Raw genomic sequence first — 25,419 nt, forward strand, 5'->3', positions numbered from 1 at the left:
GGGCTATGGAAGCAAATGCTTCGATCTGCTGAACCATTTCTCTGGTGCCCAATCACTGCATTTGATCTGTCACACGTGGAATGTTCCACTTGCATTATCATGTCAGGGCTCAACGTTCTTTGGAGCCTGCAGACTTTGGGTTTACGAAGCCGCCTTGATTGTTTGCTGTTTGTTTCAAACTAGGACACTTTGTTGCATGGCAAAACAGGAATAGAGACACTGTATCGTTGAAATTGCTTCAGTAAGCTAGCTCTACCTAAGAGCAAATGAAATAACTATTTACGTTTTTAAAATAAAAGCCTATCTGTGATTTGAGAAATAGAGACAGGAGAATCTTGAGTTTGAAGCTAGTCTGTGCCACATAGTAAAGCCTGTCTTCAAACAACACCCAAGATTTGGAGGTGTTTCTCAGAGGTAGGGTCATTCCCTAGAGTTCCCCATGAGGGGCTGAGGGGTGTGGCTCAGTCATAGAAAATTTGCCTAGCATACTCAAGGGTTTGGGTCCCACCCACAGCACTGCAAAAAAATAAAGTGTATCCATGTACAATACAAACTGCATGTGGTAGCCCAAGGGGAAGTGCAGGATGTTTCCCCTCCACTTTGAACTCAGCAGAAATTCTGTGGGGCTGGGGGCCAACCTAAGGCTCCCTGAGTCTGTGGAGCAGGAACGGAGATCTCTTAGATCCTCTTGCAGGGTGTCAAGCCTGGGACAGTGTTTACCTAGATCTCTGGGAAGTCCCCCCAGTGAACGGACTCCCTCTTTTCTCACCCAGGGAAACCAGTCTGAAAAAGGGTTCAAGCTTCCAGGCAAAGGAGAGGTAGGGCTTTCCCTCCTTCCAGTGTGCCTGCTGGCTAGAGAGCCGGGACACGCTGTGCTTTCGCTTCCCAGAACCCTCCTCCCAAGCTCTGGCCTGGCTCCCACCTCTGCCTGCGATGAAAGAGACCAGACACTGGAAAAGCAGGGAGCCCAGCACCAGCCCAGAGCCCATCCTGACGTGTTTATATTTAGGGGAAGATGAAAAGCAGAGATAGAAAGAAGCCTTGTGGGGAAGCAATGGTGAGAGACAGGAGTCCACGCCAGGTTGTCCGTGCATCAGGAACGGGAACGGAGCAATCCCGGGGATAGGCAGGATCTGAAACAAGACTGTAAGGGCATAGAAGAGCAAGGTCAGGGTCACTCCGGTCCAGACACATCTATCCTGCGATCGTTTGGAAAGAGACTGAATGAAAACTAGACATGGTATTTAAGAACAGAGGGAGGAGGAGTGGGCCGGGGAGATGGCTCCGTTTTTAAAGCACTTGCTGCGCAAATATGAAGACCAGAGTTCAGATTCTCGGGATCCATGTAAAAAAACATGAGGCATGTTAGAGGCTGGTGCATGCTTCTAACTCCAGCACTTGGTGTGGGAGTAAAAGGAGGGAGATCACAGGGCTTACTGCCCAACCAGCCAAAACCATGAGCTCTAGGTTCAGTGAGAGACCCTGTGTCACCAACACACACACGTACACACGCGTACACACACACACACACACACACACACACACACTGCTAGCTTGGGGATAGAGTGCTCAGGTACACCCTTAAAACTTAAACAAAGAACCACTATGAGAGGTAGCAATTTTGCTTCCTGGTATAGACAAAAAAAAAAAAAAAAAAAAAAAAAAAAGAACTGAAAGGAAGGCCAGCAAGATGGCTCAGTAGGTGAGGGAGCTTGCCACCAAACCCTGGTGACCTGAATTCCACTTCCAGGACTCACATGATAGTAGGAGAGAGCAGGCTCCCACAAGTTGTCCTCTGATGTAGAAACAGGCAAAGAAATGTAAAAAAAAAAATGAGAAAATAATTGAAAGTGGGGCCAGTTGTGATGCTGCATGTCTGAAGTCCCCACCCGGGAGCCAGTAGGCAGGAGGTTTGCAAGTTTGAGGCTTGTGAGTTCCCATCACCCAGAGCGGTCCAGCAGAGTTTCTGTCCGAGAAACAAAACAACACTGAAAGCAGATTACAAATGGATACCTGTATGATCCTTTCCTTAGCGGTGACTCACAAGAGCCAAAAGACAAATAAACAGAATGTAATCTGGGCTGTGCGGATGGCTTGGTTGGTGAAGCCCTTGCTATGCAAGCACCAGGGCCTGAGTTCACACACCAGGAACCTGCGTGAAACAGACTAGCCTGGAGTTGCAGCACAAACTGGTAATCCCAGTGTTGGAGGGGAAGAGACAGACAGATCCCCATGGCTCACTGGCCAACCAACAAGGACAAATGGGTGCGTTCCAGGCCTCTGACAGACCTTGTCTCAAAAGCCAAGATGGATGGGACCTGCGATTGTTATTTTTGATTGTCGAATTGACACAATGTAGAAGCATCTAGGAATACAATCTCCACAGAGGTTTGTCTAAAGTGGGTTAGCCTGTGGGCTTGTCTAAGGGGCTTCTCCTGATCATATTTGCTGAAAAGGAAAGGCTCAACTGACTGCGGGTGATGCCATTTCCCACAACCTGGGACTATCAGTCAGATAAACTCTTTCTCCCTGAAGTTGACTTAGACACATAGTATTAGACATTTAGTGTGCAATCACAGCAACAAGATAAGACCCTGAGGAAAGCTGCCCAAAGTTGACCCTGTGACCTTTACACGCACATAAAACATATGCACTGTACCTCCACATACCCGAACACACACACACACACATGTGAAATGTAGCCTATGCATACAGCGAAATGATCTGTGGGTCTGACTAAAAAGCATAGAAATCCAGCATGGCCGCCTTTAGGGGAATGAAACCTTGAATCCCAGAATAGGAATATGTCTTAGTCACTCTTTTATTGCTGTGAAGAGAAACCATGACCAAGGAACTCTTTTTTTTTTTTTTTTTTCGGAGCTGGGGACCGAACCCAGGGCCTTGCGCTTGCTAGGCAAGCGCTCTACCACTGAGCTAAATCCCCAACCCAGGAACTCTTATAAAAGAAAGCATTTGATTGGAGGCTGGCTTACAGTTTCAGAGGTTTAGTCCATTATCTCCATGGCAGCATGTAGGCCAGTGCCGGAGCAGCAACTGGGAGCTACATCATGATCTGTAGACAGAGAGAGAGAGAGAGAGAGAGAGAGAGAGAGAGAGAGACAGAGACAGAGAGAGAGACAGAGAGAGAGACAGAGAGAGAGACAGAGAGAGAGAGAGAGACAGAGAGAGATTCTTGGAGCCATAGGCTTTTGAAATCTCAAAGCCCACCCCCAGAACACATTCCCTCCAACAAAGCCACACCTCCTAATCCTTTTAATCCTTTCAAATAGTGCCACTCTCTGGTGACTAACCATTTAAATATATGACCCTATTGGGTGTATTCTTATTCAAACCACCATGATCCACTCTCCATACTTCTTCTATCCATATTTACAGCAAAATGTATTCAGTCCAACTTCAAAAGTCTCCATAGTCTATCTCAGTCTCAACATTGTTTAAAAGTCCAAAGTCCCTTCTGAGACTCGTGATACTGTAACCCCCTATAAAATCGAAACCTAGAAGTAGATCACATTCTTCCACATCGGCACAGAACACACATTACCATTCCAAAAAGTGGGCATAGTTAAGAAATGGTGGACCAAAGAAAGACTGAAAACCCTTCTTACTGAAACCACCACAGCATGCCACTGGAGAGGTGAATTCCCATTGGGCAGGAAGCCCATCTGTGTGTTAAGGAGTGGGGACTTGAGCCCAGGAGACCTCACCTCTGCCATCCCTTGACTGACACCCTCTTTTTCCCCACCTGCAGGAAGATGGTTTTCTGAGGCACCTCAGCGAGAGCGCAGAAGACCTCAGCCTGGACCTGGGAGCCCTTCAGGGCAGCGAGTACCTCCGAGATCTGGGCTTGGGGGCCCCTTCTGACCTCCATCAGTCTGAAGTGGTTATGGATCCTGAGACCCCCAGAAGAGAGTCCTTCCACACAAGCTGTGAGGGAGCTTCAGCCCTGCCTCAAAGACACAGCTGGGAGAGACCCCGGAGCTGCTCAGAGAGGGGTCGAAGGTCAGCCCCCACCACTGCCTACCTTCCAGGTGCCACAAGGAAGGAATGAGGGGACCTGCAGCCTCCCACGGCTGTCGCAGCCTCCCACGGCTGTCGTAGCCTCCCACGGCTGTCGCAGCCTCCCACGGCTGTCCTCACTGTACCCAGCTGTATGACTGGGCTGGGGACATACAAACATCTCTTCCCCCAGATAGGGCACCAGTAATAGACCAAAGAAGTCATGCCATCCGAGTCCAGCACAGTGAACCAATTTCATTAGAGTTTACTTATAGGAGTTTGGGGGAGGGGTTACTTACGTGAGTGTAAGTAACGCCAAAGCAGCTACATCGTGAATACCGACTCTGACTCACGGAAGTCACAACTGGGCCTCCCCGTACAGCTTGCAGGCAGCTTCATCAAAGAGTCTCTTCTCCCCCAGAAACTGTGTATGAACTTCCATATAACCTCAGGATCTTGAGCTTTCTTGTGAGTTTCTAAGGGTTCCTCTTCCCTCCAAATGGGAAGTTTAATTGGGAAGAAGCATGTGGGAATATGTATATGTGAGGTCCTGCACACACAAACACGACATAGAGCCTCTGGGGTATCTGTGCTGCTAGAAGCAGCCCAAATCTGTCCTCTCACAAACACGCATATGTGTGCGTGTGTAGATTCCCACACATACAAACACACATGTGTGGTACACATAGAAACTGCTTGCTTCCCACTCACCCTGTTAAGCCCATACCTAATGGGCTAAAAGCAGTGGGACGTCCACACAACGTTTGCCCACCACCTGCATGCTACAGCCTCACAAGTGATCCAAACACGAGACGAGTATCATCTCCCTGCACACACAGTAACAGCACCAGAAGTAGAGGGGCCTCAGCCATCTCCATCCCTACTGGTGTGCCTCAGCTCCCCCTAAGAGGGTTCAAGGTGTAGCTTAATGGTAGAGTGCCTGCCTAGTATGCATGAGGCCCTGGGTTTTGCCCTCAACATTGAAAAGTGGAGGAAGGAAAGAAGGAAGGAAGGAAGGAAGGAAGGAAGGAAGGAAGGAAGGAAGGAGGGAGGGAAGGAAGGAAGGAGGGAAGGAAGGATGGAGGGAAGGAAGGAGGGAAGGAAGGAAGGAAAAGAAGTAGAGGAGGGAGGAAGAAAGGAAACTTCTATAGAAAGATGCGGAGAAGATCTCCATGAAGATGAGGACTCCTTGTATTGGGAGGTTTGGAGTCCTCGATGTGGCCTACCCCCTCCCTGACCTGGAACCTTCCCTGTGAATTCACTCCTTCCTTTGTGTGCCCAAGACCATAGCCAGATGGATACTGACCGCTAAAGCTTCAATGTCTGCTCTCCCCCAGGCTCAGCCTTGATGCCTCTGAGGTGGATGAGGGGGCCTGTCTCCCCCGGACTCTGGCTAGCCTCGCTCTGAATCTGTCTGGAGATGGGCAGAAGACTTGGATCCAAGGATGCTTACCTGTCAGTGGGACACCAGCACCCTCAAGCAAGGTGAGCAGAATCTGAACGAATCCATCTGAACAGTAGTAGGCACAGTAGGCACCCCTCTGGGATTCGATGCTGTGTGGAAGGGAGTATGGACTCCATGGCTATCAGAAGTCACCAATCACAGTGAGGGCAGGGAGGAAGGATCTCCCTAATTTGGCCCATGGCTGTGGCACCCCTGGGTCCTGAGTTGCTTTGTGCCATAGTGTGTGCATGCGTGTGTGTGTGTGTGTGTGTGTGTGTGTGTGTGTGTGAGAGAGAGAGAGAGAGAGAGAGAGAGAGACAGAGACAGAGACAGAAACAGAGACACAGAGAGACAGAGACAGAGAGAGAGACAGAGACAGAGACAGAAACAGAGACAGAAACAGAGACACAGAGAGACAGAGACAGAGAGAGAGACAGAGACAGAAACAGAGACACAGAGAGACAGAGACGGAGAGAGACAGAGAGACAGAGACAGAAACAGAGACACAGAGAGACAGAGACAGAGAGAGAGAGACAGAGACAGAGACAGAAACAGAGACACAGAGAGACAGAGACAGAGAGAGAGACAGAGACAGAGACAGAAACAGAGACACAGAGAGACAGAGACGGAGAGAGACAGAGACAGAGACAGAAACAGAGACACAGAGAGACAGAGACAGAGAGAGAGACAGAGACAGAGACAGAAACAGAGACACAGAGAGACAGAGACAGAGAGAGAGAGACAGAGACAGAGACAGAAACAGAGACACAGAGAGACAGAGACGGAGAGAGAGAGAGAGAGAGAGAGAGAGAGAGAGAGAGAGAGAGAGAATACCACAGAGTGGGTATGTTATAAAGAAAAAAGGTTTGTTTTTGTTCATGAGTCTAGAAGTCTAGGGTCAAGAGCTGTGTTTGTTGATGACTTTCTTATTGGATGGTCCTTGGAGGTGCAGTGAATCACAAGGCAATGACAAGAAATGTACATGTGTTGTCCATGTCTATTCCATCAGTTTCTATCCTCTCTCTCTCCCTCCCTCCCTGCCTCCCTCCCTCCCCCTCCCTGGTGCGTGCGTGCATGTGTGGTGTGTGTGTGTGTGTGTGTGTGTGTGTGTGTGTGTGTGTGTGTGTGCGCGCGCGCGCATCCATGTGTGTAAGCATGTAGGGTGGGGAGAGGGTGTGGAAACCAGAGGATGACCTCTGACGTAATTTCTCAGTGCCATCTGCCTTCTTTTGAGACAGATTAAAACTTGCTAAGAAGGCTGGGCACGGGCATGATGTCATGGGCCTTTAACCCCAGCACTTGGGATGCAAAGGCAGGCAGATCTCTGTGAGGTCAAGGCCAGACTGGTCTACATAGTGAGTTCCGGGATAGCTAGGGCTATATAAAGAGACTCTATCTCAAAAAAGAAAGAAAGAAAGAAAGAAAGAAAGAAAGAAAGAAAGAAAGAAAGAAAGAAGGAAGGAAGGAGGAAGGAAGAAAGGAAGCAGAACGCGAAGGGAAGGAGAGGGGAGGAGAAGGGAAGGGAGGGGAGGGGAGGAGAAGAGAAAGAAGAGAAGAGAAGAAAAGAGAAGAGAAGAGAAAGAAGAGAAGAGAAGGAAGAGAAGAGAAAGAAGAGAAGAGAAGAGAAAGAAGAGAAGAGAAGAGAAGAGAAAGAAGAGAAGAGGAGAAGAGAAGAGAAAGAAGAAAAGACCATTGCCAAGTAGGCTAGCCAGCAAGCCCCAGGAGCCTACCCATCTCCACCGCCCCTCCCCAGCTCTGAGATTATAAACATGTGCCACATGCCCAGGTGGGTTTTTACCTGTACCCTCATGGCACTTTATGGATTGAGCCGTCTCCACAGTCCTATGTCCCTTCAGATAAATCTGCCTGGGGCTGGAGAGATGGCTCCATCAGTAAAGCCCTTCTACCTAAGTTTGGATCCCTAGCTCCCAGCATGGTGATACGAGCTTGTAAACCTACCAAGGGGCAGTGGGGAGATAATGAGAGATCCCTGGAGCTCACTGGTCAGCTGGCCTGACCCGTGGGATGAGGTCCAGTGACACTCAGTGAGAGATTTCGTCTCAAAAACTAGAGTGAAGGACAGGTGAAAAGATACAGTGGGTGAAGTCACTTGTCACTGAACCAGACAACCTAAGTTCAGTCCTTCAGCCCAATGGCAGAGGGAGGGAATCAAGTTGTCTTCTGAGCTTCACATGCACACACACACACACACACACACACACACACACACACACACACACACAGATGTGTGCGTGCGCACATGAACACGCACACGTTAATTAAAGTTTAAATATAAGGTGGAGAGTGAGGTACTCAGTGGTAACCTCTGTTCTCTGCACACATGTGCCCATAGCTACACGAACACATAAATGCACTGTACACACACAGACACACACACATTCTTTAAAGGTTGGATGACTGTGGTGAGGTAAAGGGGTAGAGCACAGCTCTCATCCCAGCACTCAGGAGGCAGAGACAGGAAGATCTCTATGAATTTGAGATCAGCCTGGTCTACACAGTGAGTTGCAGACAGCCAAGGCTACCCAGTGAGACACTGTCACAGTCAAAGATTGCAGTTGGGGAAACTCCAGCCTGAACAACATTAATGCAACCGTAGTCTCCTCCCAAGGCCCCATGTCTACATTTTGATGGTCAGATTGCCACTCTTTTAATACTGCACCGTGAGGATTTAACTCCTTCCTGAGTTTCAGATAGGACAAACCATAGACACATCTGGTGCTATCCCAGGGTCAAAGTGTCTTCTCTAAAATGGGCACGTTCCCATCGAAGACGAATCATAAGACTGGAGAGACTGCACCATCAGAAAATCATCTGCTTTACAAGCACAAGGTTGTGAGTTCGATCCCAGGAGCCCATCATGTATGAGAAGCTGGGTGTGCTGAGGCGGGCTTGTGATCCCAGCCCTGGCAAGGCAGAGACATGGAGGATCCCTGGGACCCGCTGGAAGATCACCTTAGCCTACTTTACAAATCTAGATCAGTGAGGAATCTTCACTAAAACAAAATTAGTAGGTTGTGCTTTGAATGATTCCTATGGCGATCTTCCTGCCTCTACACGCAAGCACACACAGGTGCACCTGCTAGTGTGTATGCACGTGTGCATGCACACACACCAGAGACGGAGACACGGAGAGAAGAATCCTATCCATAAATGTCCCAGTGGGCTAGGGCAAAGGGAGCCTGTCCTCTTATGCGTAAGTCCCAACCGGGCGTAGAAGAGCCCTACCTGAGGTGGAGCTTGCAGCAAGAGGGAAACAGGTTGGGTCTGCAACCAGGAAAAGCGCGTTTCAGACTTGTGATGGCAGCTGATATCTGGGGAATGTATGCTTGGGGTTATATAGTCTGTGGTCCCTGAACATGACCAATGGATTTGAGTCCTACAGCCTCAAGAATAACTCTGGGTTCTGTAAAGGGTTACAGTCCATGACTGAGTAGAGGGGGTCCCTGATGTAGCTGGAATCTGGACCTGGGGGAGAAGGGGTGACACTGGCTGTATGTACCTGGGGTCCACAAGGACAGTGTGTAACCCAAACTACAAATCTTGTTCCCCCAACAGGAAGGCAACAGCCCTGAGAAAAGGCTAAGATCCAAGTCAGTACCTGTGTCCTGTGAAGAGATCAGCTGTCTGGAACCGGCTTCTGGCTCAGATGTGTGTGCTCCACCTGTACAAGGTAGCCAAGCCTGGGGAAGTCTTTCCGGCATTCCTAGTGACTGGGGCAGGGAGGAGCTCCATGGGTGGAGCCCCAGCTGGGTCACACGGAAGACAGGAGCTGATGGAGGAAGCACAGGGTCACTTGGGCAGAAGGTTGGCAATCCTTTGGGTCCAGAAAGAGTATAACCTCCAATGATTGCCATTGACTCCTCTCTAGGATGCCTCTAGCTCTTCTCCTTTTTCCCCTTTTCCTGTGCCTCAGTTTCTTCGTCTCTCCCTCCTTCCTTCCTTCCCTCCCTCTTGTCTTTCTCTTTCACTCCTTTAAAAAAAATTATAATTGTTATTAACGTGTGTAGCGTTAATTTTTAGCTATACTGCTTTGTGCTCCTGACATCTCTCTCTCTCTCTCTCTCTCTCTCTCTCTCTCTCTCTCTCTCTCTCACACACACACACACACACACACACACACACACACACACACACACACCAGTTAATTTTAAATATGCCTTGACTAGCTTGCTGGGCAGTTCTAATCCTCCTCGAAGCTGGCACACATTTCCTTCGGGTACTCTTGGCTTAACACTCTCTAATTCTGTATTTTATCTTTGTTACCCTGGCTCCTGCTGGGTGGCCCTCAAGTCTTTGCTGCCCAAGATGCTTCTCAGCAGCCCTTCTGGGGGGGCTCATACCTTCTCACCTATATTTTGGATCATTTTCCTTCTGCAGATCTAAATCCCATCTGTCTTGCTCCGAATCATGGTGATTCTCCTTCCTCTCTCCCAGTCCCTAGCTTGTAAAAAGCTAAAGGTCCCACCTTAGTTTACCTGCCTAGCCATTGGCTGTCGGCTCTTTATGGATCGACCAAAAACCAATTGGGGACAAGGACCTTCAGAGTTTGGGCATGAAAATCCCTGATTTTATGGGCCAGGTTAATTCAAAGCATTAGAAGCAACCCCCAACAAATGTGTGTGGTGGTATGTTGGGAGGGGTGTGCACATGTCGTAACACACACGTGGAGGTCAGAGGACAAGAGTTGGGTCTCTCCTTCTACTGTGTGGGTCTGGGAATTGAACTTGTGTCATCATCCTTAGGAGCAAGCACCTGTACTTACTGAGCCATCTTCAACTTCCCTCCAAGTTCCCCTTTCCTCTCTCTGTTTCCCTCTCGGTCTTGGAATCTCTACCAAAGACTACACTTCTGCATTCTCCCTCAAGCAGTCCTCAGACAGATCCAACCTGCTCTTTTGAATGGGTCTGAGCCTCCCTGGTTTTCCTCAGTAAGAAGGTACATTGTGTGTAGCTCCGAGTGTCCCTGGGAGATCCTTCGAGTTTGCACAGACACACTACCATGCCGGTGAAGTCCTGGTCCCAAGCTTCCTGTCTCTCCTCCCTGAGAGACTGCTAGTGTTATGTGTGAAGCTTCTGATCATCCGTGGGCTGGAGGCGGGCAGGTGTCGAGCTGGATCCTTGCTCACTCCTCTGCTCCCCATGCTGGGGACTGCTTCTAGGCCTTGAACCCCCGGTGCTGGAGTGTTTGGAAAAGGACCACGTGGAGCCAGACCATGTGTGAGTGTCTGCCCCACAGCAGGCAGGAGTGCCAGTAGAGTGGCTTAAGAGGGAGGTGGTAGAGGCTGGGGCCGGGGGATGCAATGCTGCTGTTTGTAAGCAACCACGGCTGGGCTGGGGCTCATTTGATAGAGTGCTGCATTGGATCCCATCCCTGTGACTCCATAAACCAGGCATGTGGTAGTGTCTCCCTGTCATCCTACCACTGAGCGGGTAGAGGCGGGAAGATTGGGAGAGTTCGAGGTCATCCTCAGCTAATTGTGGGTAGGATGTTGGCCTGAAATACACAAGAACTTATCAAAAACAGGTTTGTTTTACGATAGCTAGCCATGCTAGCTTAATCTTGCTCAGACGCTCACAAACAACCTTTGCCTAGGAGAAAGACACCCCGGAATCCTCAGGGCACCCAGTTAGAGTGAGCACGGGAGCTTGGGTCTGGCCAAGGAATCGTGGTCCATGTGTTTGTATCCCGTCCCTTTCTAGGCTGATAGTGCAACAGGTGCTTCAGGAGCTGAGGCAGTACCACGGGTAAGTGAGATGGGAACAGGCGTGAAGGAGAGGACAAACGTGACAGGGAAGGGAGAAACGAGTGTGAGGGACAGGTGTCGGCATCTGTAGGAGAGGGCACAGTTACAGGATCTGGTAGGAGGAGGAAGGGTGCTTATGGCTGTGACGACACATGCCTTTCACCTCAGCGTTTAGGAGACTGACAAAGCAAGAAGACTGTGAGTTTAAGGCTAACCTGGGCTATTTGACGAAACTCTGCCAAAGAAGGAGGGGTAGGAAAAAGGGAAGGAGGCAGAAGTTAAAACTTAAGGTGGTGGGGCTAGGGGAGGAAGAAGACAAGAAGAAGGAGGAGGAAAGGAATGGCGCCGAAGAGGAGGAGGACGGAGAAATGAAGAAAGGAAGCCTAATGTTTCCTGAGAGCTGTTAGAAAACTTCCCTCATGCGCTCATGCGGTTTGTCCAAGACACAGTGCTGCTGCCCTCTGCTGGAATGCAGTGATGGCGTCCCTGTATGCAAGCCCACAGTCACCGGTGGGCCCTCAGAGAGCTCCCCCACACCCTGGAGATGCGCCTGTACTCTAAAACCCTGGCGATGCGCAAATGAAGGATACGGGAAGAGTTGCCTGCAGATCTACATGTCTGTCCCACTCTACCCCACAGGGCCCGTCAGCGAGCTCGCATGTCCATCAGCCCTGGAGGACCCCACTCCAACCTCACCTGGTTCGAGTTCCTGTCAGAGTAAGCGCAAGCTGCCAGAGGTGGCTATAGTAGAGCCTTTATACAAAGTCCCCTAAGAGTTGACTTCACCCAGAGAACGAAGGCTGAGACAGGGCTGCCTGGGCTGCAGAGCAAGGGCAGGGGAAAGTGAAAGGAGAGGAGAAAGAAAACCAGGGAAGAAGAGATGGGGAACTGGGAACCAAAGATGGGATCACATTATGGGGAAGCGTATTCCTGGAGCACCTTCCAGAGTTGCCTCAGAATGACCTGAAGCCTTTCCTCACCCACTTCCTACTGTCCAGGAGCGAGGATGGTGTGTGCAAGAATGAGAAGACGGACAAGAGCACCAGAGTGAAGCGCAGCCTGAGCTCCCTCCGCAGCAGGGTCACGAGGCAGAAGGAGAAGGTGGGTGAGCGTGGGGACTCCTCTTCCTTCCTTTCCCTGCTCCACGATGTACCCTTGACTCGGGAACCCTGGAATCCAAGCCCGGACTAGAAAAAATGGAGGTGGAGGGCATTAAAAAGGACCAGACTCTGCAGGAGATATTCTAAGGCCCATCATTTTCTCAAGCAGGGGAAGAACCCAGCACATCTAAAAGATAAGATTCAGGATGTTCCAGGAAAGCGGGAGTGTGTCAACGGGCACCAGCTGGTGCGAGGAACCTTCTCGGGCCACTCCAGCTGTCCTCTGTGTGGCAAACCTTTGCTGAGCTCAGGTGAGTCCCAGCCCCCTCCGTCCACCCAAAGGGGGTGTCGGCCTTCTTTCTTCATTAATGCCCCTCCATCCTCTGGTACATCCTGGCTCCATTTTACTCTCTCCAATGTGAGCAAATCTGAGTAGAACCTGGAGAGACCCAGAGGGACGGGTCAGTCACTGGGGATGGTGACTAAGTTCTATCTCAGCCTTGGCCTTTGTAGAAATCCAGCCGCATCTGGACTCAGGCAGGCAGGGTTTTTATCAGACGTGGTGACAAAATATCTTGTATTTCCTGGCTAAAATCTCAGAAACACGTTTTGTCATAGTACTGGGACCTGACTGGCCAAGGTCAAGTTATCCTCAGGTGTTGGGTTTCTCCACATCCTTCTCCCAGATTCTGGTAGCTCTCCAACCTCGTGACAGCATCATCCTACAATGTTGTTGTGTGCACCCTGGAGTCCCAAACTCTCTTTTCTCTCTTTCCTTCCCTTGTACTCGTGCTTGTTCATGTGTGCATTTGAAGGTGCTTATATATAAATACCAAAGGACAACCTTGGCAGTGTTTTCTTCTGTGCCATTCCGTTATGTTTTATGTGTGACTTGTGTGCAGGCACATCCATGCACATGTGTCCACATGCATGTGGAGGCTAGTGTGCAGGTACATCTGTGTACATGCACACACATGTGTCTACATGCATGTGGATGCTAGTATGCAGGTATATCTATGTACATGCACACACATGTGTCCACATGCATGTGGAGGCTAGTGTGCAGGTATATCTGTGTACATGCACACACATGTGTCTACATGCATGTGGAGGCTAGTGTGCAGGTATATTTGTGTACATGCATGCTCATGTGTCCACATGCATGTGGAGGCTAGTGTGCAGGTTTATCTGTGTACATGCACGCACATGTGTCTACATGCATGTGGAGGCTGGAGATTAATTCTGGATGTCTGCCTCTATCACTCTCCACATCTTTTTTTGAGACAAGGTCTTTAGAGAACCTGGTGTTTGCTGATGCAGCAGCCTCCTGCATACCCCGGGGATCCTCCTCTCTCCGACTCCTGGGATTATAATCACTGTGTTCTTGGGCCCGGCTTATTGTTTATTATTTTCATGTGGGTTCTGGAGGGCTGAGCTTAGGTCCTCGTGCTTCCAGGGAAAGTGCGTTTTCTGACGTGTCCTCGTGCCAGCCTACAACCTCCTTCCCTTTAAGGACCTATCATCACATCAGAGTAGGGGCTCAACCTAGCCCAATATGAGGTTCACCATGAGTTAGGACTGAGTAAATGTGCTAGGGCAGGGTTCCAAACAAGATGTGTCAATATGAGTGTGGGTATGGAGGTCCATTCCCTTCTCCCACCATGTGGGTTCCGGGGATAGCATTCAGGTTATCAGTCCTCTACTGACCCATGGTCTTATTCTGCAATAAAGGAAGGGATAGGGCTATATACACTAATTGAGGGGAGACAGTTCAACCCGTAGCACGAAGTTCACTCCCTCCTGGAGCTGTCCAAAATGGCTGGGCTAGGCTGGACTAGGTTGAACTGGGCTGGCATAAGTCTGGACTTGGCAAACAGTGCTAGGTTACTGCAATCCTTGGAGAGAGAGAGAACTCTGGGATTTTGAACATTTCCCTTTTGAAATCGAGCCCAATTTTGAGGAGAATTAAAGAGAAGGTAGTTGCTTCTTAAAAGACGTGTGTGGTGTTGACGATTAGCTCAGCTGGCAGGTTATTTGCTGAGCATTCGGAAGGCTCTGGGCTGCACCTTCAGCATGGGTGGCGTGTGCCTGTGATCCCAGAATTCCAGGGGTGGAGGCAGGAGGATCAGAAGCTCAATACCATAGTAGGTTAGATAGTACATTCAAACCAGCATACATGATATTCTATCGTGTGTGTGGCGCACGCAGATGTGCCTATGCGTGTACACATTAGCAGCAAGAAGTCCAACTACAGAGTATTTACAAGCAAGACTCAGGCAAGTTCAAGGTTCAACTGTAGGACATCAGCACTGTTGGCCTTTGAGGTCAATTAATCGTCCCAGAACCCTTAACCCACTAGGCACTAGTAGCCCCTGCCTCATCTAAAGTCGTGACAAAATGTCTCTTGTTGGTGGGAAGGCCCGAGGTGAGACCCGGTTATCTAAGACTCCCAGAAGGCCCCAGGGTGTGCATAGACCTTGATGTAAGAACCACAGACCCGGTGCCTCCCAGACACCAGAGTGGCAGGTTTTTCATCACACTGTCCCCACCCCTTTTTTGTCAAAGTGTCATTTCACTGGTTAAGGGACTATAGGACATTCTGCCTGTGGCTACTGCTGTTTATTGTAATGGTGACTGGACAGAAGAGACTTGACACATTAGATCAGTATTGTAGGCAGGGGCTCTACCACTGAGGCACACCTCTAGCCGATTTTTATTTTTGAGACAGGTCTCTCTGTGTCACCCTGGCTGTCCTAGAACTTGCTCTCAAAGACCAGGCTGGCCTCAAACTCAGAGATCTGCTTGCCTCTGCCTCCTAAGTGCGGAGATTAAAGGCGTTCATTGCCACTGCCTGGCGGCCATCTTTACTCTTTGAGTAGGTGTGATGTCAGGGTTTCTTTCTCTTTATCTTTTTTCTAATCTTCTCTCCTCTCCTTCTCCTCCTCCCTTTTCACTCTACCCCTTGGCCTCCCCATCTTTCTCTCTCTCTCTCTTTCTTTCTTTCTTTCTTTCTTTCTTTCTTTCTTTCTTTCTTTTTCATAAAAGGGTCTCCTATAGCCCAGGCTACCCTCAAGTTTCAAACTTGCCAAGTAGCCAAAGATGACTGGATCTTCCAGTTCTTCTGGAATCATAGCCATGTATCATCACTTCCGGTTTATGTGGTGCTGGGGTTGGGACCCAGAGCTTCATGCGTGCTGGACGGGCACTCTGCAAACTCAGCTTCACCTCTGCCCTCCCTTCTGTGTGGACTGCCTGCTCGCCCTCCCTTCTGTATGGACTGCCTGCTCACCCTCCTTTCTGTATGGACTGCCTGCTTGTAGCGTTCAGGTAACCATGGTAGAGCTGAGTGGACAGCACATGGTCTGCAGGGCCGCAGCTGTTTTCTGACAGGTTCTTTAAAGGCACATACAGGCTCAACCCTGAGATGCAGATGATCCAGCAGTGAGCAAGGCAGAATGTTGGGTGCAACCTACCAGAGCTAGCTGATCAATAACTCCTAAGGAGTATATCCTGGAAGGATAACAGTCCCTACAACCTGTCATTTCCTGACTGCCACCCTGTGATCTGGAAGATTTTATGCAGATAACAGAGGGGGAGAGGGAGGGAAGGGGGAGGCAGCCTTGCTGTACTGAGTGTTTCCATTGCCCCAAACACCCAACTACTTGAAGAGATCCTCGACTTTCTCTTTGCAGCTTGAAGACATATTCCCTGGGGGCAGGCACACTTGCCAAAGCTCATGTATGAAAGAAAGGTGGAGGATTTCTTCCTCCCTCAGTTCTCTCCCTGTGCCATGTTTGGGAATCAGATTGTCAGGCACCCTTACTCACTGAGCCATCTTGCTGCCCCAAGGATTTTGGTTTTGTTGTTTTGGAGACAGAATCTCAGGTAGCCCAGGCTGCCCTCAAACTGACTATGTAACCAAGAATGCTTTAAGCTTCCACTTCTCCAGCTTCCTAGAAATGAGATTGCAGGTGTGCCCGAGGGTGGAAACCCAAGGCCTCTCAAACACCAGACAAACACTCTTAAACATCTTAGCCCTCCAAAAATTTTAAATGTTTCTCTCTCTTTGAGGAAGGGGTTGTTTTGTTTTATATTGCTTTTTTTTTCTTTTTTTCGGAGCTGGGGACCGAAATCAGCTCTACCGCTGAGCTAAATCCCCAACCCTTTATATTGCTTTTTTAAAAGCAGAGCCTTGCTCTATCAGAGGCTGTTTCTAAACTCCTGGGATCACGTGATTCTTCTGCTTCATCCATTTGAATAGCTAGGACTACCTGTGTGTGCCCCTTTGCCAAGCCAGAAGTTATCTTAAGCTAGAGTGAAAGCTAAGTGGTCAAAAGCATTTGCTGCTCTCGCAGAGAACCCATGATAGGTTCCCAGCACCCATACGAAGAATGGTTCATAATCACCCATAATCCCAGTTCCAAGGAATCAAACACCTTCTTATGGCCTCCTCGAGCATCAGGGGCACACATGGTGCACATGCATACATATAGGGAAACACACACAAGAAATAAAAAAAATAAATAAACATTAAGAAGAAAGTCTTTGCTTAGTCAGGATTCAAACTTAGAATTGAGGTCATTTTGTTTCATCCCGTTGTTTAATTTTTCTAATTTACTTATGTTTTGTTATTTACTTTTCAATACTTTATTTACTTATTCTATTTTATGCACATGGGTGCCTACATGTATGTTTCTGCCCCGCCTCCCAAGCGCCAGGATGGTAATTTGTGCAGTGCAGGGGAGCTGGGCAAGCACACTGATTAGAAGACATTCTCAGCTAAGGTCACGTATCACCAGCAACGCTACCTTTCCAGCCTTGACACCCCCTCCTATGTTGGGGGTTGGAGAACACTTGTATGTCATGGCGTAAGTGTGTATGGAGGTCAAGGAACAACTTTGTGGTAACTAATCCCGCCGCATAAGATGTGGGTTCCTCTTATCAACTGAGGGCATCAAGCTGGTAGCAAGCACTTTAACCTACTGAGAGGTTTCGTCGCCATCCCACCTCCAATAGGGTCTTTAATATGCTTCCCGACGGTCAACAGCTTGTCTGCAGGTATCTGATGCTTCCTCAGTGGGAGTGTCTGGGGTGTGTTTGCGTGTGTGGGTGTATGTGTGTGTATACGTGCCTGTATGTGTGCCGGCACATGTGTGTATGAGTGTGCATAACTATGTACACATGCATGTAGAGGGCCGAGGTTGTTATAAGGACGGGCTCAGCCAAGTGCAAAGTCCCAAAGTCCCAGGTGCCAGGAGGAACTACCTCTGGACGAGGCCCTGCCCCCTTCCGGGCCCCGCCCCCTCTGGGGACGGCCTACACATGCGCAGCTTGGTCTCGCACGGCACACCGCTTCCGGCTCCTTGGAGGCCGGGCGGAGGCTGCGAGAGCGACCCGGGAGCCAGCAGGGCGGAGAGCGGCCTGTGAGGGACCCCGCGGAGGTGAGGGGGCCGCGGCGAATTTCGTGGCGCAGGGGCCGGGGTCGCGGACTCTTTGGAAACTTCCTAGTACATAGCATACCTCCAATGGTGCCTCAGGGCTGTGCACGCCTCCCTTACAGGTGACCTCTTCCATATAAGTGGGGCTCCAAGTGGAGAATGTGGGGGTGCAGTGATGCAGACCATACCCAGTCACCCTGTCCCTGCGCCGTGGACGCTGTAGTCGCCTTTCCTGGAAAGGAGAAAGAAAAGCCACTCAACTGCATGCAGCCTTTTGCTCCTGGCTTGGGGACACCAGGGCCAGGGTCAAGGGTGGAGTGTCCCCCACAGCAACCTCTTGCACCACTTTAGGCCCTCGGGAAATCTTGACACCCTTGCCTGCGAGCGTTTGGGTGCAACACCGTGCAAACTGGGTGTGAGTTTCGTTTTTTGCTTTCTGGATTCCTTCTAGGCGGAGAATCAAGCAGGTGCGATACAACTTTGATTGCTCCCAGGCAAATTGAGCGTTTTTGTTGTTGCTGTCCTCGCCTTATCTTCTTTTTTAAAAAGTTACCTGTAGCTTGGTGAAAGAACGGCTGGCCAAGGGGAGGAAAGTTTTCCGGAGTTTTTCACCATCCGTCTTTGCTCGCGGCATTGGGACCCGGAGCTGACGTTCAAGGCCCCTTTCCATTTCTTGCTGGTAGCGTGCACACGGCTTGATGAGTGTGGGCGATTTGAAGATTGAAGGGGTTGGGTTTTGGCTTTTGGTTTGGGGGTTTTGTTTTGTTTTGTTTCGCAGGTGCGTGGATGAATGCTTAGCCTTTGAAGTGGGAGGAGAGAAATCTCGAGTGTCACATCAGACCTGAGCTTCTGGTCCCAATTCTATCGTATGGGTCGCGTAACATCACCAAGACCCAGTCTCTCCCCTTGTCAAAATGAGAATAAGAACTTGAGTGGGTTCGGTGAGGTGACACTCGGAAGGGATGTAGTGCATATGGTCGGTGCTCAGAGTTCCATAACCTGCGAATATGGACCTGCTTCGAGACGGCGAGGATTGTTGTGTGTGAGTGAAGTGTGAGAGTGGGTGCCGGGGGCCAGAGAGCAACTCTGTGGAGTAGCTTCGTACCCGAACGTGAGTTCTGGGATTCGAACTCAGTCTTGTACTGCAAGTACTTTTGTCCACTGAGCCATCTCTGACCTCCCAGCCTAGATTGGTGGTGTGAGTCTAGGAGACTTGGATGTCCTCCTGGGTCGGAATTTAGACTTGTCCCTGTTTGTTACTCTTGTCAGTCCTCAAGCTCTTCTGGAGGGGAAGAACAATGGCTTCCTTTAAAGAAAAATGATCTTGGTAAAAATTTTTGTTTTATATCAGTTGTTTTTGTTTATTTTCTCGAACCCAGTTCCTTGCACATACTCAGAAAACTTTATGGCCAACCGACCATATTTCAGTTATTTATTATTTTCTGGCAGTCAGATGGCCACATTGTGATCCCGTCTTTCTACCCTCGCAAAACCGGCACAGCTAGAGGCCTAGGCTGGCCTTGAACCCCTCCTCCACATCTCAAGGGCTGGGCCCCTTTTTCAATGTCGCAGGTTAGAGAAATCCCGGGGTTCTGTGATTTCTTTCCACGGTGAATGGTGAATGGCCCAGGACTTTCTCTACTGAAGTGGCCCCCGGCACTTTGTTGCATAGCTGGGTGTAATTTGCATTCTTGTCGCACAGGAGCAATTTGGCCACTTGCACTGCTTACCACCCCAGGCACCCTGGCTGTGGTAAGCAGCTGAGGCTCCGCGTGTTTATCTGCTGCGAGTTTAACATAGTTCTGATCTTGTATCGAGGTCTCCTTCATTTCTCCCTTCCTGGGGCATGTTTCCATTTCTTTCCACTCCGTCTGTGACTTTGAAGCAATTTTCACCTCCAGCTGCTTTAAATTCTTTAAGGCCGCAAACACTGTCTAAAACCCAGCCCCTCTTGTGTCTGTCTGTCTGTCTGTCTGTTTGTTCGTTCTTTCTTTCTTTTTCTTTCTTCCTTCCTTCCTTTCTTCCTTTCTTCCTTTCTTCCTTTCGTTCTTCCTTTCTTTACTTCTTTCTTGTTAAGCAAACACTTTCCCTGCTGGAAGGGAAGGGGAGCTGGCTACCTTGTGGAAAACCCTCTCAGGTGCCAGACCGTTCAGGGTTAGCTCTGGAGGGACCTGAAGGAATTTATATTTAGGGGAGGAATGTGGCTTGTTGAGGGAGGAAAACTTTAAAACAGTGTCCTCCCTGAGAGGGTGGTGCTGGTCAGTCCCTGCAGCTGTCTGTCTTTCTGTCACTCTGTTTCCTTCTCATACAAGTCAAGTTGTAAGTGAACGGAATTCAGCTGGTTTCTCTGCTTTTGAGAGTAAATGGAGTCATCCCTTCAATTAAGTCTAAAAGGTGATTAGACTCCTTTGGTGGCTTTCCTGAGTGCGCAAAGCTACACGTAAGGCAGGGTGTGGTGGTGCAAGCCTGTGACATACCACTCAAGTGGTGGAGCTAGATGATCAGGAGGAGCTCAAGGGCTTCCTTGGTGCCAGCAAGTTTGAGGCAATCCTGGGCTACATGAGACCCAGCCTAAAAAATAAAGGAACAAACAAACAAAAACTCGGTGTACTGATAGTGGATATACTGACTTGCATCATATCTTGAAAAAGAAAAAGGAGTGTTCTAAAGGTTCCCACAGAACACATTTAAGAAATACTGTAATGGCTACATTTTCAATATGTCAGTTTGGTTAGGGTCAAATGTCCACTTCTGTTACTCTTTTAAGATTTATTTATTATGTATACAGCATTCTGCCTGCGTGTATGCCTGTGCGTCAGAAGAGAGCACCAGATCTCACTACAAATGGTTGTGAGCCACCATGTGGTTGCTGGGAATTGAACTCGGGACCTCTGGAAGAGGTCAGTGCTCTTAACCTCTGAGCCATTTCTCCAGCCCTCTGTTACTATTTTAATGTGACAGTTTCATTGGGATACGAGTCATATGCCATAAAATTACCTTAAACCGTGTACCGCTCAGTGATTTTTATCATTCTGCAGATGTGGAGCAAAACCACTGAGCCCCACTGGGTGTCTGCGGCAAGGGTGCTGCATGTGTGGTACTCGCAGCAGTGGATATGGTGGTTACTGGGTCACCGTGAGCTTCCTTATGCAATCCAGGGAAGTGTTAACTGAAGTTTGGGAGGGAGGGACTTGTGAGCATGGCTCTGTTCTGCTGTGGTTACCTGACAAGTATAGGCTGCGTGTTCTGTCCTCTTATCCTTCCAGCCAGAGGAGAAAGGAGAAGGGCAGGGTGGAGGGTGGAGAGAACCTTCAATACTTCTGGTAGAAGTTTAGAATGGGGCAGCTAGCTTTGGAAAAAACTGATCCTGACAGTCCTGAGGTTAAACCTAGGACTAAGGGTCTAACCCAGAGAAAGGAGTACAGATCTCTGTCAACATGTTTGGGGAGGCTGCTCGAATGGCTGGGTGGGAAAGAGTACTTGTGTAAGCGTGAGAACCCGAGAGAAGGGACTGAGTACCAGCCCTCACATTTTAAAAACAGGAAAAGCAGAAGCCAGGAGTGTCCGTGCATCCTCTGAGTTCTAGGCCAGCTGGGTCTGTAAGGTGGATCTGAGGCCTACATGAAGAGGGCTACGTATGAGACCCTGTACCAAACAGAAAGACGCCATGTACACACAGGCCTCTTCACCGCAGTGCTGTGGGGGAGATGGATATAGGACCTGGGCTTGGTGCTGCAGGTGAAGCCCCAGGTTTAGTAAAAGACTCTGACTCAGGGAGTAGTGTCAGAGTAGGACACGCATCCTCTAGCTCCCACACACGTGAGCACAGGTGCCTGCACACACACCCAGGTGTGCACACACGCATACACATACTTCTGGAGGCAGCCCTTGATTTCCAGTGGGATCCCATCCTGATAAACCGCTCAGAAGATGGCGGTGCATTTATGTAAGGCTGGGCCTGCTCCTCACGAATGCGTGTGAAGACGTAGATACTTTGCTTCTGTTGTTAAATGTGGATTGCCTAGGTGGGAGTTAAGACAGGGAAGCTGGAAAGGGGCCGTGAGGCGGGAGAGATGATAGCAGGACACGCAAGATACTGAAAGGGCAAGGTGGGGAGGGGATTGATCAGAATTCAGTATGAAAATGTCATGAGGAAAACTGTTACTTTGAGCTATTTTTTTAAAAGGCTTTTAACTTCATGTATATATGGTGCATATATGGTGTATGAGCATGTGTGAAGGGTCAGCAGATGACAGGGAGGGACAACTTGAGGAAACTGGTTCTCTCCTGGGAACTGAAGTCTGGCTGCCAGGTTTGACAGCAGGTGCCTTAACTTAACTCTGAGCCATCCCTCCAGCCCTAGGGGTACCATTCCAACTACTTGAGAAGCTGAGACAGGAGGATCATAAATTCAAGGCTGTCCTAGGCCACAGGGTAGGTTTGAGGTCACCTTGAGCAACCTAGTAAGACCAACTCAAAAAGTAAATGTAGGGCTGCTGGAGTTGAGGGTCACTGCTACAGTGCCTGCCATACGGTCACGAGGGCCTAGAAATCCTAGTGCCACCTAAAGAAAAAATGCACAGTAACACAAGCTAGCAGCATGCTATAGCTTCTTCTTCCAGTTGTGTGTGTGTGTGTGTGTGTGTGTGTGTGTGTGTGTGTGTGTGTGTGTGTGAGAGAGAGAGAGAGAGAGAGAGAGAGAGAGAGAGAGAGGCAGGCGGGAAGGATGTGTCTGCTATGGCTCTCAGGTAGAGGAGGTCAGAGGACAACTTTGGAGTCAGATATCTCTATCATGAAGGTCCCAGGAGTCAAAGTAAGGAAACCAGGTTTGTGTAGTTTTTTTTTGTTTTGTTTTGTTTTTTGTTTTTTTTTTTTTGGTTCTTTTTTTCGGAGCTGGGGACCGAACCCAGGGCCTTGCGCTTCCTAGGTAAGCGCTCTGCCACTGAGCCAAATCCCCAGCCCCGTTTGTGTAGTTTTATTTACCAAACCATCTCATCAGCCTCATCACACACACAGACACACACACACACACTCACACACACACTCACACACATGCACACACACACGTACATGCACACACACACTCACATACTACACGCACACACATACACACACTCACACACACACACGGTTTCTATTAGATGGATGCATGTTGATTTGTATAGTCATAAAGTTGAGACATAAGACCGTTGCAAGCACGGGGTCCACAGACGTTCCTAAGGTTATTCATAAAATCCCGTTCATGGGGATAAATGAGGTGTCCATGCTGATCTGATGGATAAATAACATGTAGCCCATATCGATAATAATAAGATAAGATATTACTCAGCAACGAATAAAGAAAGCAAGCCGGGACACGCAAGCGAGTTTGAAATGTCCAGAGTTGGTTTTCCCACAGACAACAGTGGACTTGTCTTTGTCCGTGGCTGGAGACTGGTAACTAAGTGAGGTAGTGGGCTTCCTTTTGGCGTGATGAAAACATTTTAAAACTGGTGGCTGGGTCTGAAAGATGGCTCGTTGGGTAAAGGACCTCTCTGCCAAACCGGATGACTTGAGCTTTTATTTGGGACTCTCGAGAGAAGAAAGAAGAAAGGAACTAGAAATGGGTGTGTTAGGGTCAGGAGGTAACCGGGATTCTGAGTCCTTGCCTGGTGTGAAGTCTGGTCCCCCTTTTGCTGCAACAGTCAACTAAAGCTTGCTGAGCTATTCAGGATTCCCGCCGTTCGCCTCCCACCTCACTGTTGGAATGCCAGGGTTACAAACGAGCATTATTGGGTTTACTTTCCTTGGAGATCTGAACTCAGATCACCTTACTTGCGCATCCTGCACTTTACCCTCTGAGCCATCTCCCCTGCCCTGCCTTGTTTTTTGACACTGGTCTGGAACTCACCAAGTAGGATAGTTTGGCTGGCCAGTGCACCCCAAGAAATCTCCCAGTTTTAGCCTCCCTAGTACCAGGGAACCACAAACATATGCCACCACACCCAGATGTTATATATGAATTCTAGAGTTAAACTCAGGCCCTCAGGCTCGCCTGGCAAACATCTTACCCACTGAGACATCTCCCCAGCCCCATGGGGATGAACTGTTAAAAACAATTTTTAAGGGGTTGGGGATTTAGCTCAGTGGTGGAGCGCTTGCCTAGCAAGCGCAAGGCCCTGGGTTCGGTCCCCAGCTCCGAAAAAAAGAAAAAAGAAAAAAAAACAATTTTTAATTACATGTATTTATTTTATTCCTTGGGTCCACACATGCACTGCCCCAGTGTATATGTGGAAGTCCAAGCCAGCCAGCCAGCAGGAAGCTCTTTCCTTCTACCACGTGAGTTCCAAGGATCAAGCTCAGGTCAGCTTGGCAGCAAGCTCCTTCACCCAGTGAGAAATCTTGCTGGTCCCGAGACAGATTTTTAAGAAGCATTTGAAACTGAGTAAACCATAGGCCAAGGGATAATGATCTTGAGAATGCTAAGGAAACATGGTTGAGCTAGATATTGGGGTATCCTCTCACTCTGAAGGCTGAGTTCAGGATAAACCTGAGCTAAATAGTGAATCCGTGTGCACCGGGGTAAAGTCAGTTACAGACTTAGTGCCCACAGAAAGTTACAAAGTTGGTCCAGTGTGACAAGGCTTGACGCAGAGACATGGGGGTACTACTACGTGCGTGGTATAGCCCTGGTGGGACAGGATATCTTCCTTGGGCAAAAACCCCTGGGGTGAGCCTTCAAAGTTCCTGATGAGCAGAGCAGTGTGGCCGAAGGCATTGGGTTGCTCCTTCCCACATAAACTCAAGTTGTCAGGTTCAGCAGCAAGTGCCTTCGTCAGCTGAGTCACCCTGCCGGCCCGGCCCGAAAGCATTGGTTTGTTTTTGTGTGTGCCTGTATGTAATGTGTGTACATGTCCTTGGGTATGTGCACAGGCATGCATGCATGTGTGGAGGCCAGAGGAGAATGCTGTTCTTCACCTTCTGCCTTATTCCTTTGAAGTAGGGTCTCTCACTATACCTGGACCTAGGCCGCAGGCATTCTCCGGTCTCAGCTTCTCACAGTGCCAGGGTTACAGGCACACACAGACATGCTCCACTTTTTATGTGGGTAACGGGAACTTGAACTTAGGTCTTGCAGGGCAGTCACTCTTCTTACTCACTGGGCCAGCTTCCAACCCCCACCTAGTTTTGAAACAGGGTTTCCCATTAAGCCTGGGGCTTGCTGATTCAGTACGTCTCACTGAATCAGGGTCAGAGTCAGGCCCAGGGATCCTTTGTCTCCAACCCTGGTCTAGCATTACAAGTGGGTTTGGGTGGTTGTTGGGATGTGAACTCAGGTCCTTGTGCATGCTGAACACAGCCATCAAGCTCTGGGATCTTCCTGTCTCTGTATCCCCGGCCCTAGAGTCATAGCTTTTAAAATGGGTGCTGGGGATCTACTTCAAATCCTCATCTTCTCATTCCAGAACCCTTGGCTTCTAACCTCTCCCAGTGGGTACTGTGTACAGTACCTTTCCAGCATTGTGAAGTTCAAGTGGTCAATTTAGACTCACTTCATCCAAGGAGGAGGAGATGATGTGGGTGTTGGACTCTAGAGTCCTGGGCTCTCTGGAGATAATTTACTGTAAAGAATAATGGAGGACCAGCTAGGTGGCTCATGACTTTGGCACACATACC

At 49.2% G+C, this 25,419-nt stretch overlaps 2 protein-coding genes across 8 annotated transcripts in view; one reads left to right on the top strand and one right to left on the bottom strand.

The window, feature by feature from the left end:
* Arhgef18 (Rho/Rac guanine nucleotide exchange factor 18) overlaps positions 1-25,419 on the top strand; it is a 109,379-nt gene that overhangs the window by 28,973 nt on the left and 54,987 nt on the right. For 3 of the 6 annotated variants that reach the window (XM_087578179.1, NM_001395655.2, XM_087578184.1), the window contains 8 exon segments: positions 3,770-4,020; positions 5,355-5,502; positions 9,038-9,152; positions 10,641-10,698; positions 11,182-11,226; positions 11,865-11,942; positions 12,224-12,326; positions 12,495-12,636. In XM_087578179.1, the coding sequence (XP_087434305.1) occupies positions 3,770-4,020; positions 5,355-5,502; positions 9,038-9,152; positions 10,641-10,698; positions 11,182-11,226; positions 11,865-11,942; positions 12,224-12,326; positions 12,495-12,636 (940 nt within the window). 6 annotated transcript variants of the gene reach the window in all.
* Positions 9,081-21,643, bottom strand: LOC148002097 (uncharacterized). Of its 2 annotated transcripts, XM_087579628.1 has the most exons (3): positions 18,317-21,643; positions 17,846-17,995; positions 9,081-9,251 (listed from the first exon to the last, which is right to left on the bottom strand). In XM_087579628.1, exons 1-3 carry the CDS (start codon positions 18,431-18,433, stop codon positions 9,234-9,236), a joined length of 285 nt encoding a protein of 94 aa, XP_087435754.1. In that variant the 5' UTR covers positions 18,434-21,643; the 3' UTR covers positions 9,081-9,233. The 2 variants fall into 2 exon arrangements, with proteins under 2 accessions (XP_087435754.1, XP_087435753.1); XM_087579627.1 differs by lacking the exon at positions 9,081-9,251 and having other exon boundaries at positions 17,221-17,995.

The sequence above is a fragment of the Rattus norvegicus genome, chromosome 12 (genome assembly GCF_021556685.1).
Source record: "Rattus norvegicus strain SHRSP/BbbUtx chromosome 12, alternate assembly SHRSP_T2T, whole genome shotgun sequence".
Lineage (NCBI taxonomy): Eukaryota > Metazoa > Chordata > Mammalia > Rodentia > Muridae > Rattus > Rattus norvegicus.